Source organism: Spermophilus citellus (assembly GCF_964194105.1).
Source record: "Spermophilus citellus genome assembly, chromosome: 3".
Lineage (NCBI taxonomy): Eukaryota > Metazoa > Chordata > Mammalia > Rodentia > Sciuridae > Spermophilus > Spermophilus citellus.
Window position 1 is genome coordinate 58,937,746 of NC_138184.1, and position 15,252 is coordinate 58,952,997.

The following is a 15,252-nucleotide window of genomic DNA, read 5'->3' on the forward strand; positions in this document are numbered from 1 at the left end:
CCCCATCCCCAGCCCTGTTTGGTATTTTATTTAGAGACAGGGTCTCACTGAGTTGCTGAGGGCCTCACTGAGTTGTTGAGGCTGGCTTTGAACTTGCGATCCTCCTGCCTCAGCCTCCTGAGCCACTGCGCCCAGCTATGTGATGCTTTTTAAATTCACCAAGAGCCCAGTTCTAATATGGACATAGAACAGAAGTGGTAGCAGAGGTGCTGTGGTTGACATTCCTTCCTGGGATATGATCTTGTAAAACAGCCCATTTGTAGTAAGGTCTGGCCTTCAAATCTACAAGTCAACTTGGACAATATCCCTGTTGCCATGAAATTTTGAAGTTTCTGGAAACTCTGTCTTGGATGGAGCCATATCCCTCTGTCCTTAATAGGCCAGGCATGTGGTACACACCTGTGATCCCAGCAGCTCAAGAAGCTGAGGAAGGAGGATCCCAAGTTTGAGGCCAGCCTCAGCAACTTAGTGAGGCCCTAAGCAACTCAGCAAGATCCTGGTCTCAAAATGAAAAAATAAAAAGGGCTGGGGATGCAGCTCAGTGGGTTAAGTGCCTTTGCTTCACAACCCCCTCCAAAACCAAAAAACAACTCCAGTATCTCCTGTTTTTCCTTCTATGTTTGTCTTGAAGGCTCCAGAACACAACGGTTCACCACGTACATATCAGAACTTTTCACCCATGGAAATGTTTCTACCAGCTATGTGACATCCTGAAGAAATCTGCCACCACGAATAAATAGAGGGAACAGGAAACTTGGACTTGATACTTGGTGGCCAAGAGAGTGGCCACCATCCTTCACGGGCCCTGACCACTGCAGGATGCTCATCTTCTCATAGACAGACACTCAAGAAGCAGAGTCTAAGAGTTGAAAGTAAAAGCAAAAGGAACCACTGGGTGAGGTGGCTCATGCCTGCAGTCACAGCGGCTGTGACATGAGTAATGGATACGAGTAACGTTAGCAAATTACAAATTGCTCATCTCTGGCCATTGGTGGGTTAGTTACAGACACATCTTGGTTGCAACTACTCTAATGAACAGCAGGCATTTGGGTGGCAGAATTAAAGAACTGGACCCTAAAATAAAATAAAGCCTGTCTGCACCTCCAACTAAAAGAGGAGCTCTGGGAGGGACATTAAAAATGCTCCTTCTCCTTCCTTTGCCTCATTCAACTCTGCCCAGCAACGAATCATTGCTACTCCTCAGGCTCCTGGATTCATTGTTGAAAACTGACCACCTATGCTGTGCCAGGTCCTGATTTCATATGTCTCTCGATCCCCACTACAAGGGTTAAGTGATAATTGATAGTTAACTTAGTTGACACTATTGTTCCAATAGCAAAAGTTAGGAAAACTCAGGGAAATAATCTATCCAGGATCCCAAAGTTCAAGAACAGAGGGGCCGTGAGTCAAACCCATACCCACCCATATGCATCACATGGGTTTACCCTGTGCCTCTCGGTGCCCAGAAAACTGAAAGAGTAAGTCAGCTTCTCTGGGCAGCTCCCTTGAAACCCGGGTTCCTGATCGATATGCCTCAGGCAAGTTCCAATAACTACTCAACCCTTGCGATCTGTTTTTCATTCTCACCATTTCTATGTATTTTGTAAGTACACCCGTCAATAAAGTAACATAAGTCATTATAATATAATTAGCGATGCTCTGGTCATCCCCGGCCTACAGGAGATCAGGGTGCAAATGGGCATCTGAGAACAGGGCTGCACAGATAGTCCATACCTAAAGGGTTCCTCCTAGAGCAGAGGATCCTTTTCTCCTTTCTGTTATTTCTCCCACCTGGGGCCAATCACACCACTCCCTGGACCTGCTGTGGTCCCAAACAGCTTTTCACCAGGCCTGGCAGTGGTAAAGGCTAGCAGGTCCCTGCTCACAGCAGTGACAGGTGCAGCTTCTTCAGCGTTGCTCTTACGTCCAAGGTGGCCATTACCCATCACAGTAACTCCCACGTACAAACTGCTTGAGGGAGGCCAAGCACTGTATCTGGCCTCATGACAACCTTTGTTTTTTGGTACCAGGGATTGAACCCAGGGGTGCTTAACCACTGAGCAACACTACCAACCCTTGTTATTTTTTATTTAGAGACAGGGTCTCCCTGAGTTGCTTAGGGCCTCACTAAGTTGCTGAGGCTGGCTTTGAACTTGGGATCCTCCTGCCTCAGCCTCCCAAGTGGCTGGGATGACAGGCATGCACCACCACACCCAGCTTCATAACAACCTTTAAGGGAGGTATTTTATAAATGAGGAAACTGATACTCTGAGAAGCTGAAAGACCAAGGAGGGAGAAGTGGGAGACAAAGCCCAGCTCCTCTTCCCGAATGTCCCCCACCAATACCCAAGGCAGGTCGCTGTCTAACTAGGTGCTCGGTCTACATTTCCTCCTCTTCACTTCTTTTTAAGAAACTCACTCTGGATCTCGTGTGTCTCCATTGTGAAGACAAAGTTCTTGGGAGAACTCGTGTGACCTCTAGTGTGTCTTGTAACCAGCCGGGCCCTTTAGCCTACCATGTATCATGCTCGTGGCCACGGTCTTTCTTTTTATATCAGTGTAAAAAGAAGAGCACATGAAGAGACAGAGGAAGGAAAAACGCTAGAATGTCTTCATGAGCTGTTCATTGGATACAAGGATAGATTTTTTTTTTTATTTAGATATTCTTTGCCCGTGCCTTCTTTGTGCCTGGTACAAAGTGCCGTGTGCTTAGTGATTAACATACAGCTCCTCACGTCTTCCACACCTCAGCCTATACAGCAGGTCTGACTAGTCCCATTGTATAATGGCACTTAAGGAGGCTAACCAACCTGCCCCAGAAAAGTTCCTCAGCACAGAGACAAATCCAACGGAAAAAAAGACAAGTCTTTTTTTTTTTTTTTTTTGGTACTGGGGATTGAATTCAGGGGCACTTAACAACTGAGCCCCATCCCCAGCCCTTTTTGTATTTTATTTAGAGACAGGGTCTCACTGAGCTGCTTAGGGCCTCACTAAGTTGCTGAGGCTGGCTTGGAACTCATCATCCTCCTGGATGGATGGATGGATGGATGGATGGATGGACGGACAGACAAATGAATGAATGGACAGAAGACGATGGATGAATGGATGGGTGGACAAATGGTTAGATGGATGAATAGAAGGATTAATGGATAGATGGATTAATGTATGGACAGACATGCAGATGGATAGATGGACAGATAAGAGAGATATTTAATAGGAAAAGACATGAGGAGGCTCTTGGAATGCTACAGGATTCCATGTATTGATGTGAAAGACAGTTATATATGTATATATATATGGATAGATGGATGGATGGATGGACAGACGGACAGACATGCACATATGCAAGGATGGATGTGTGGGTGTACATGTCTCCACCAAGTAATCAAGCTACTCACTTAAGATATGTCATAACTGACCACATGTATTTTTACCCCTCAATTTGTTTTAGAGAAAGGTCTTTCTTGGCACCCAGATGTGGCTGGCTCCCCGTCACTGTGGCTCAACCCCACGCTGTGCCCTCAGAAGTGGAGGAAGGTTGGCAGCGGAAGGAGGGAGGAAGGAAAGAGAGCAAGGAAATGGAGGGAAGGAAGGAGAGAGGGAGGAAGGGAAGAGGAACGGAGAGAAGGATGACGTGTGGCCCCAGAGCCCCAGAGCATTTCACGTGAGCTCAGAACGGACAGAAGATGCTCCCTGGACAGGGGGTGTTCCAAATCCCTGGTGTTCCTGGGGGACAGCATGGCTCGGTGACACCAGCACTTCCTGGTTCATCAGGGGTCCTTCTGCTGTGAACTGAGCTGGTACAAAACGCCCCCAGAAGACCCACCACTGCAGTGTCTGCACACGTGTCCAATCTTGACTGGACGCAGAGCCTCGAAGGCCCACCTTTCACCGGTGGCTTTGGTAGGACCGACTACCATGGCGCAGCAAGCAAAAAAGTCCATCAAACCCGGATTAGCCACAAACTTCTATCTACTGGAGGAAAAACAAAACAAAACAAAAAAATCTAGAACATCTAGGGGCTTCGTTCAGTGGTAGAGCATCTGTTTAGCACGAGTGGGACCCTGGGTTGTAACCCAGCAATGCGCCAGGTGTGGTGGTGCACACTTGCCATTCCAGTAACTCGCGAGGCTGAGGCAGGAGGATCGCAAGTTTGAGGCCGGCCTGGGCAACTTAGTGAGGACATGGCTCATTATAAAAAGAAAGAAAAATGAGTTAAAAAAAAAAAAAAAAGACTGGGAATGTAGCTTAGTGGTAAAGCAAACTGTCATTCTCTAGTACCCCCCCTGCTACAAATAAAAATTCTTGACTTAAAGGATTCTTCAGAAACTAAAATTGGTGAACTCTTCTCTTAACATAATAGGGGGTAAGGATACTATGAAAACTTTCATGTAGCTTCATAAATTGCAGTGCAAATGGCTTTATAATTGCAACAAATCTTGATGAAAAATGTCAGCTAAAATTATAAAGCAATTAAATAAATTAACACGGCTGCCAAATAGATATATTAGTATCCTACACCCAGCCAAGGAGAGATCCATATGTTATTAAGAGAAGACTCTTTTTAAAATTCAATAGGTTAATTTAAAAAATGGTCTTTAAGGTGACTGGAGGCAGAGAAATAAACCAAGATCTTGGACCCAGGATCCCATGAAAACTGGGTTTGAATCTGAGTTCCATCACTATGAAAGCTGTGTGTCCTTGGCAAAGCCACTTACCTATAATCCCTGGACACCACAATTGCCACATTCATAATACCCAATGCAGAAAAAAAAAATCACACTATTGTAGTCAATCACTTAGCACAGTACCTGGTGAATATAGTAAGCATTCAATTAATGATACATGATATTGCTAACTGGCGAAACGTGATCTAACATGTTTTTATAAGAAGACTATAAATTGCATCAATTCTAATTACACATAAACTCCTATTCCTTTCCCATGTTCTACACCCCTGAGAACCTTAGAGGGAACCAAAAAAAAAAAAAAAAATCCTAGCAACTCAGGAGGCTGAGGCAGGAGGATTGCAGGTTTGAGGCTAGCCTCAGCAATTTGGCAAGGCCCTCAGCAAATTAGCAAGAACTAAACATAATTTTTTTTTAAAGGAGATGAGGATGTAATTCAGTGTAAAGCATCCCTAGGTTTAAACCCCAGGAGCATTCCCATGTTCCCTCTCAAAAAAAAAAAAAAAAAAACCCAGCCAAGCCATGTTTATTTGAATCTGTTAATAATAGACACATATACATCAATCCCAATGTTATGAGCTTTTAAGTTTGCAAATGTATTCCCTTTTCCCTCTGCCACGAGGACTCTAAGCACTCAGCAACTCTTCGGTGGCAATTAGGGTTAACAAGATGTAATAAGAAATACAAAGGAAAAGAACATTAGGGATTTAGCCGATGCTAGGAATACGCAGAGAATGAGCAGTTCCAAGCTTGCCTATTATGGGCTACATCATTCGATTATTAATCTCACTGTAATCTCGCCTAGCATTGAGTGTTGGGTCATCACATCACAAATGCTGGGAAATCGTTTCTTGAAAACTTGGCTTATTCATAAAAAAGGGGAAAGAGAATCTTCATATAAATAAGGCTGCTACGGTTGAAACATGTCCCCATGCTGGAGACCTAGTCCCCAAGGCCACTGTGTCGATGGATGGTTAGCTCATAAGGGCTCTGCCCTCATCAGTTCATCAATGTGTTTATGGAGAGAGTGGGGACTTGTTATGCATGGGCTTCGGTCTCCTCTTGCTCTCTCTCACCCTCCCCCGTGGAAGAATGCAGAAAGAAGGCTCTTGCCAGATGCTGGCATCTTGAGATGGGACCTCCTATCCCCCAGAACTATGAGAAATAAATTCTTCTTCTTTATAAAATCCCCAGTCCGTGGAAATTCTGCGATAGCAACAGAAAACCCCAAGTCCAAAATCTAAAGAGATCTTGAAGGGTGCTGGGCTTGGAAAGTCATGCTAGAAAGGGAAGAAAAGGGGGCTGGGAAGAGGCAGGGTTCATCTACCTGGGGGACCTTAAAATAGAAGATGCACTCTGAGGCCTCTGGAGCCAGGCTGGCTCTCGGGTACTTATGTACTTCTCATAAACATTAGTGAAGCAGTTATGACCAAATGAAATTCCAGAAAACACAAAAGTTGGCCACACCAAAGACACTACCGAGGGTGGAAGCCCCTGAGGGCTTCCACACCAGAATGTTCCAGACTCAACACCTCTATTCAAGCTCCAGACACTCACAGAAGTGATGGTCAGGCCAAGGGTGCTGAAGGGGCTCCGGGAGATGGATGGAGGCGAGACAGACACCTGTCTGCCCAGGTCCTATGCCATTATAGGCGCCATATTGGTCAGTAAGCCAGCAGATGGGACCAATGTCGGTCGGATCCTACGGTTGAAGACAGAGACCTGGGGATCTGACAGATGGGAATCAAACTCAGCTTTCTAAATAAGGGGCCTCTTTCAACTTCACTTTATTGGAAAATGGGTATTATAACTTATACTTCAAGAGCCTGTTAAGAGGATTATAGGCAGTGTTTAGTAGCGTTCCTGAGGTACTTGGGGGTAGTCCAGAAACACTACTGGTTATTCTTTTTTATCATTAATATTCAGACTATAAAACATAATGTCAGGTGTTCTTCAGACTCTCTGGTCCCCCTTTACCTCATATAGGATGCCAGTTGCATTGTTAGTAGAATTAAGATGTTGCTCTTGAGCACTGCTTAGACACCACTGGCACAGTGATAAATGACAGGTGACTGTCTAATGTAGAATTTATACTTTGGGGGTAGATTTAAAGAAAAAAATCAATCTAGAGAGTCTTGAAGGAGAAAGACTGAAAAAATACGCAAGATGAGAAAAAGAAATTAAAAAAGGTAAATAAGATGGAGTATCAGAAGTTACTGACCTGGACTGGAATAATACCACCTTGTAACCAAGGGGCAGGATATGCCACAGGTAAAGATGTCAGTCAATCTTCTTCTTCTTTTTTTTTTTTTTTTTTTTTTTGGTACTGAGGACTGAACCCAGGGTCCCTTAATCACTGAGCCCCATCCCCAGCCCTTTTTATATTTTATTCAGAGACAGGGTCTCGCTGAGTTGCTCAGGGCCTCACTAAGTTGCTGAGGCTGGCTTTGAACCTGCGATCCTCCTGCCTCAGCCTCCTGAGCTACTGGAATGACAGGTGTGCATCACCATGCTGGGCTGCAAGCTCCTTCTGATTTTAGACAGTGCTGACTCTGGCCACACTGAGGAAGTCAGTCCTCCGAGGGCCTGCAAAACTCTAGTTCATGAATTAGGACCAGAGGCATCCCACCAGCGTCCAGCACAACTGAGCACAGGGAAACACGTTCCATCACACAGCAGGCCCCCAACATCTGGTTCTTCACCCCCGCTTCCTGGTGATCAAAGGTCTAGTTTAGGTTATCTGCGGGGCTTGTTATAAAGACGGTGGCAGAATGAGTTGATGTCTGGCAAGCCATGTTGGCATAACTGTGCATAAGAGAAAACCAGAGGTTCAGAGAGTCTCAGAGGTGATCACGGCCCCATTCTCAATAATGAACAAGGTCAAATGTTAGCGGAGGCTACCCTGCCTGCCCGAATCCAGAGCCTCTTTTATAAATAAAGACCACGATCGCCTGTTTACCACGTTAAATTTGAATCGCCTTGCAGATCAAACACGTTTAATGCTTTTGTAAACTTACTTTTCAAGTCCACGACCGATACCTCTTAGATAGGTGACAAGGGTCCCGGTATCGGGGGAAATCTGGATCAACAAAGTGTCACCCTGCAGATCGAGACCGGCCTCCCCTTTCCTCCTCTGGGTGACCTCAGAGCACAGCCCAGAGAAGCGCCAGGCAGGATCGGGGTGATGCTCTGGGTTCTGAGACTCAACACCAGCACCGGCCATGAGCTGTACCTCGTCCTGACATCGGCAGTGCCCTAAATGACAAGCCCTGTGAGGTCAAGCATTTATTTGCATGGGAAAAGCAGCCCTTCCAAAGCAATGATCGCAGGCGCTGTCAACTAGGACAAGAAGTCATAAAACAGGGAGGCGATCACGGCAGGAGGTGCAGGGGTACCTAGACTGTAATTAGGTGCTCTGAACGGGCACTCCACCTCCAAGTTCACGGGAGCCTGGACATCTTTGCTCTGGGGTTGGATAACCGGCAAGTCATCAGTGAAGTTCTTTTTTAAAAATGTTTATTTTTATTTTTTTTCGGGGTACCGGGATCAAACTTGGGGATACTCAACCACTGAGCCCCATCCCCAGCCCTATTTTTAAATTGTATTTAGAGACAGGGTCTCCCTGAGTTGCTGAGAACCTCGTTTCTGTGAGGCTGGCTTTGAACTCACAATCCTCCTGCCTCAGCCTCCGGAGCCCAGCCATCATGAAATTCTTATCTGCCCTCCATGACCCTTTCTGGGGCTCAAGTCTCTGAGCTGCCCTTTATTCCAAGAGTCTATGCAAAAGTGGCTCCGAAGTTTCCCCCAGACAGTAAGTACCAGCAAATACACAAAACAAGGCACATTGTTTTTTCCTCAGCCTCCCAAGCCACTGGGATGACAGGCGCTTGCTGCCTGCTATAAGAAGGTATGCTGTGAGCTGCACATCCTGAGTCCTGAGTAGGCAGGTGGGAGAATGCAAATGGAGTGGCAGTAATCAGATGATTCTGAGGAAGCAGAGAAGTCACATGCGCACATGCATTTCAGATCCCTTGGTTTAGAGGTGGCTTTCCTTCCACATACAAAGACCTAACGGAAAATGAGATTCATCTAAATGTCCTAAGAAAATTATGTGAAGATTTTTAAAAATCTGCATAACTGTTCTTAAAATTCTATTGTGTGTGTGCTGGTAAACTGCTTGAAAATCAGAGGACAACATTATTTTTGAGGTCTGATGAATGACACTACTCCACCCCTAAGACATAAACACCCATCCTTTTACACAACTGAGACCCTAAGATCAGCAGATGTGTCTTTCCTTTTTATCTTCACTCTCAGTGCATTTCTATACGACTCTAATCTATTTCTATATGACTCTAATAGTTAACTACACCCAACTTGGGAGACCCAATCAAACCCTAACTCTGCTACTTGCTATGTGTGTGACCTAAGGCCAGGTGTTAGCCACTCTGATCCTGTTTCCTTTCATGAGAGCTACTCCATAGGGATTCAGTGTGTAACTGGAGACACAACAGTTGAGCTGGGACCACTATTTCCATTTTACTGAATAATACATGAGCCTGGGAGAGGTTCCATGACTCATACCAGGTCACAGAGCTGGCAGAACAGCCCTTCGACTTCACGCCTGAACTTTGAACTCATTCTGCAACTGTTTCTTGATTCCCTTAAAAAAAAAAATGGTGGTGATTTTCAGTGGTCATTAGAATTAAATTTCTACCAAGGTAACCTTTTTCATAATGTAGAAATAATAAAAGTTCTCAAATGAAGGGAAGAATAAAAGAGAATTGGAGAATAATAATAAACCACAAAAACAGTGCTGGGTGCAATTTGCACTGGGTGGATTTTATGGTCTGTGAATTACATCTCATCAAAGCTGTTAGAAATCAAAAAAATACAAACAGCAGAGGGTGCAAAGTGAGTGGCATTTGGGAGCCGTGGGAACTGGAGGAAGTCAAGTTGGGTCGCTGCATCAGGGTGAAACTGAATTCTGTGTGGGGAAGCCCCTCAGGATGCACATGATGAAAACAAAACAATTTATGAATAAAGGAGCTTCATTTCTTCATGTCTAGGGGCTCATAAGCCCTCTAAAATATATATATATATATGTACTGGGGATTGAACCCAGGAATGCTTAACCACTGAGCCCCACCCCCAGCCCTATTTTACATTTTATTTAGAGACAGAGTCTCACTGAGTTGCTTAGGGCCTTGCTAAGTTGCTGAGGCTGACTTTGAACTCGAGATCCTCCTGCCTCAGCCTCCCGAGCCGCTGGGATGACAGGCATGGGCCACCGCGCCCGGCTTAGAGGAAAAGAAATCTCACCACCACTAACAAGCACCTGCTCCTGAGGTCTCCTTCTTCTCCAACACCAAAATCACTGGGTGTCAGAGGCAGAAAGCTCTGGAATGTATGGGTGTCAGGAACCGGGCCTCCTACAGCACAGGTACCACATAACCAGGAGGCTCCATCCCCCAAATTCAGGGCTTCCTCCTCCATGAGGCAACAGGTTGGGATTGAGCTCTGCTCTCCTAGTCACAAGCACCAAAAAACTCAAAACAAACACGTGTAGCCAGAGTACTCCCGGCCTGGAACAGAACCCCCAGTCCCCCCTCGCCCACTCCTGCTAAAAGGCACACCAGCCCCCGAAACAGACCTCCGCTGAATCTCCTCCCCACTTTATGGAGGAAACATAAAATGAATCAGTCCTTGTTTTCTCTTGTGGTGGGAACACCATTTCCGCTTTCCAAATGCCAGATTTCCTGGTTTCCTACACACACCACATCCACACCGCGGGCTTTTACCTAAGCCAAGACCAACATGATGTTTTTGCACTGTTTGTTCCAAAGACTGAGGTCATTTGGGCCCCCAATTCCTACATAGTGGTAAGCTAAAAAAAAAAAGAGAAAAAATCAAGCCATTTAGCTCCAAGTCAGGTCCAATAAATCAGTGGGAAAAAAATAAAAACTAAATGGGAAAGCATGCCAACATGTAACCATGGTAACCCCACAGATGCATCAAGAAATGGTGTGCTCATCTGCTTCATCCCCATTTCTTAAATTGGAATCTAAGTAGGGGAGAAATCAGACAGAGAACAATCATGAGTCTGCGATTACTGAACGCTGCAAATGGCATTCAACCTGAAGCAGCCGTGGGACAGCGAGGCGACCAGCCCAAGATCACTTAAGCATCGAAAAAGACCCACACCAGCGACTTCCTGGTCATGGAATTTTCCTGGGACTATTGCCTCACCTGTAAAATGGGTGCCAAAGGTCACCACCTTCACAGGGCTATTATAAAAGTAAAACTTGGCTGTGGGCCAAGTTCCTTCCTTCCCTTCCTTCCCTTCCTCCCTTCCTTCTTTATTGGACTGAGTATTGAACCCAGGGGCACTTAACCACTGAGCCACATCCCCAGCCCTATTTATTTATTTATTTATTTTTAATTTGAGACAGGGTCTCGCTAAATTGCTGAGTCTGGCCTTGAACTTGCAATCCTCTTGTCTCAGCCTCCACAGTCCCTGGGATTGCAGGTGCATACCACCACCACCACCATACCTGGCCTTTTTCTTGCTTATTTACTTTAGTGCCTTGGTTGCTTAATCCATGAAAATGGAATGACAATTACTACCCCATGTAATTATGATTAGGAATCATCATTAATCCAAATAAATGGATTTGTCTTGAATATAATATTGGGATTACTTTTCATATCCAAGGCTGGAAGACTAAAAGAACGGAGGGCCCTGGGTTAGTATCCACATGTTATCACATGTTTCTTTCAGACACAGCTCTGCCACTCTGTGCAAAGAGGCCACCTCAGGGCCTTGTGCCAAGTTACCTGCAGGATCCCTCTCTCCTGAGAGCCTCAGTGTTGGTAAAGTGGAGGGCAGGTGGCTGCTCTGGAAACCCATCTCTGAGGTCCCAGTCTTAACTTACTAAGTCTTTGCAAATGCACAGAAAGCCTTAAATTAGTTCCATTTGTTATTTTACAATCAGCAAACATTAGCACTCTTGCATATTACTTGCAAAAAAAAACTGTTTTAAGGAAACCATTTATACGGCTCAGGAGGCTGAGGTAGGAGGATGGTGAGTTCAAAGCCAGCCTCAGCAATTTAGCAGGTCCTAAGCAACTCAGGGAGACCCTGTCTCTAAATAAAATATAAAAAAGGGTGGGGATGGGGCTCAGTAATTGAGCACTCCTGGGTTCAATCCCCAATACCAAAAAAAAAAAAAAAAAAAAAAGGATAACTTAAACACTAATTTATTCCATTTTCAAGAGGGAGTTAAAATGATATCTCTAAGAACAGATACTTCAACCTTTTAAAGACCTAAACAATACAAGAAAGAAAAATTTCAAGCAATAAACTAGGATCATTCTCTCCTCAAATTTGACTGAAATTAAATAACTGTATGAGTCCTGGGCAGACGTGCAGTTATTTAATTTCAGTCCAAATCTGGGCTGCACAGGACTGATGTTATATCCCCTGTATAAGGGCATGGTAGAGCATCCTCAGGACAACTGGCTGTCAATCATCTACCAGGCAGGCAGACAGTGGCCCGCCTGCCTTCCCTTAATACAAGAGTCCGGCCTTCAGAGCTCTTCTGTCCTGCATCTTCATCTTGCCTTCTCAGATTTGGTCTTATCTAATGGTTTCTGGAATTTGAGCTTTTTAATTTGTGGAAACCATTTCTCCAAAAAAAAAAAAATACTCATTTACAAAGTTGTAAATTTGGCTGGATGGAGAAGCAGCCCAGGGAGGATGGGTGAGCCATTGAGGTCCCCTCTTCACCAAGAGACCATCAGGCACCCACTGATAACCCACTCTAGGCCAGTCGGCCTACAGGCCTCAGGCTTAATAACAACAAGGGCTATCAGTAAGGAGGCCACGCCAACTCCTCACAAAATGCTTTACAGGTCTCTCCCATTTACTCCTTGTTCTGGTGTGGATGTCAGGTGTCCCCCAAGAGCTCACGTGTGAGACGGTGCAGGAAGGTCCAGAGGAGACATGACTGGGCTGTGAGAGCCTTAACCCAACCAGTGAATGGACCCCTGATGGGATTAACTGGGTGGTGGCTGGAGGAGGTGGGTGTGGCTGGAGGAGGGGGCATTGGGGGCGTGGCTTTGGGGTCTCTATTTGTCTCTGGAGAGTGGAGTCTCTCTGCTTCCTGATCACCATGTGAGCTGCTTCCCTCCACCACACTCTTCCTCCATGATGTCCTGCCTCCCCTCGAGCCCTGAGGGATGGAGCCTGCTGTCTGTGGACTGAGAACCCTGAAACCCTGAGCCCCCAGATAAACCTTTCCTCCTCTTCTGGTTGGTCCTTTAGTCACAATAGCAAAAATGCTTGAGTAAAACACTCCTATCAGACCTATGAAATTAATATTATTAACAAGTCTTCTCCACCAAGTTGACAAGGGAACTTAGAAAAAGACAGATAATGCCCAGCATGGTGGCACAGGCCTGTGATCCCAGCAGCTCCGGAGGAGGCTAAGGCAGGAGGATCACGAGTTCAAAGCCAGCCTCAGCAACTTAGCGAGGCCCTAAGCAACTCAGTGAGACCCTGTCTCTAAATTAAATATCAAAAGGACTGGAGATAGGGCTCAGTGGTTAAGCGCCCTTGGGTTCAATCACCAGCACCAAAAAACAAATAAACAACCACCACCAAAAATCCCCCAAAGGGTCTAATTTGCCCAGGACAGCAACCTAGTAAGTATCAGAGTCAAGGCCAAGTCCAGGCACACCATAACCCTGTTCTGGCTGTCCCACTGTCCAATGTTGATTTGCTTGAACTCTGGATGTCATTCAGGAGCCAAGCTTGCCACGCATCCCCCTGACTTTTCACCCACCCTCCCGCAGTGAGATGCCAAGCCTGGCGACTTACAAGGCACAGCGTGGCGGTAGAGGTTATCTCTTATGGTCTGCTGCAGCTCGTGATCCGGGGACCCTTTCTGGAACCGTTGATTGAGAAAATGTCGCAGGTCCTTGTGGAGCCTTCCTCCTGCAGGACATGGATAAAACAGAGGCCGTCAACAAGAAGTCTTCCTGGAGAAGGAGCCCCCAGGACTGCGGGGCAGAGCCACCCACAGGGATGCCAGGGCCCATCCCTCTCAGTCATCCCTGTGCATAGGTTTCCCTCTGCAGGGGAGGGACAGAAGGGAATGTCAGAAAGAAAGAACAGCTGGGGACAGGCTACCCTGGGGGGCCCATCAAACAGACTGACTCCGTGAAGGCAAAAATATTCAAGAGCCGAATCTGGGGCATTCCGCTTCAAATCTGTGCCATATCTACACTGGGTGGGAGAGTGAGTGGCCAAAAGTCTCCAAGAAGACGATCTGGCAATAACTACCAAGTGACATAATGTTCTTCCGCCCCGGATCCAGCTGGTAGGAAATGACCCTAAGGAAAGGTTGGGAAAGTGGGGTCACATCTCTACTATTATTTACTATGGTGTTTTTGAAACAGCAAATAAGTAAATAAAGGCAGAAATCTGGAGAGAACCAAGCACACCTCATCTGTATAATAGCCACTTAAGTTAGATCTTATGTGCTGGTAGTAGGAGGAAATATGTAGAATACCACAAACTGTCTGATGCCCTTTTTTCAAAAGGAATTTTTAAAAGAATAAACACAGCCCGGTGCAGTGGCACATGCCTGTCATCCCAGCAGCTCCGGAGGCTGAGGCAGGAGGATGGAGAGTTCTAAGCCAGCCTCAGCAAAAGTGAGGTGCTGAGCAACTCAGTGAGACCCTGTCTCTAAATGAAGAGTCCCTGAGTTCAACCCCCTTTACAAAAAGAAAAAAGAAAAGATACCTGAACTACTAACACATACAATGATACTGATAAATCCCCAGCATATAATGTTAAGCAAAAGAAGTCAATCATGAAAGAGAACATATAAATTTTCAGAATATGTTAAACTAATTTGTTGTAACAACAACAACAACAACAACAACAACAAATGCTTCCATGTGTTCCTGGAGTGGAGACAGAGTATCTTGCAGAGGAGCATGAGGGTATAAATTCTATGAAGCACTAGATATTATCATGGGAGATATTTGATAAGGGGTACACTGAATAGCTTTGTGGTATTTTACAACATCCTGTGACTCTATAATAATTTCAGAATAAGTTTTTTTGGGTGTTGGTACTGAGGATTGAACCCAAGCGTGCTTTACCACTGAGATACATCCCCAATAACTTTTTTATTTTGTGACAAGATCTCACTAAGTTGCTGAGGGTCTTGTTCAATTGCTGAGGCTGGCCTCAAATTTGCAATCCTCCTGTCTCAGCCTCCCAAGTTGCTGGGATGACTGGTCTGCGTGACCATGCCCACTTCAAAGAATACACATATGGGCTGGGGATATATAGCTCAGTTGGCAGAATGTTTGCCTCATATGCACAAGGCCCTGGGTTCAATCCCCAGTACCATACATACACACACACACAAAACAAAACAAAACAAAAAAACAGACACATAATGGCAGGCAGGAGGACTACTGCATGCTAGGCCCTGTTCTAGATGCCTCTTTCTCAATGAGCATTAAAGAGGTGAAAGTCCCCAGTTAA

General features: G+C 45.5%; 1 protein-coding gene across 8 annotated transcripts in view; it reads right to left on the reverse strand.

Moving 5' to 3' along the window:
- The window catches only part of MAGI1 (membrane associated guanylate kinase, WW and PDZ domain containing 1), a 610,526-nt gene that overhangs the window by 240,417 nt on the left and 354,857 nt on the right, over positions 1–15,252 (reverse strand). For all 8 annotated transcript variants that reach the window (XM_081283977.1, XM_081283978.1, XM_081283982.1 and 5 more), the window contains exon 2: positions 13,570–13,686. In XM_081283977.1, the coding sequence (XP_081140103.1) occupies positions 13,570–13,686 (117 nt within the window). The remainder of the gene's footprint in view (positions 1–13,569; positions 13,687–15,252) is intronic.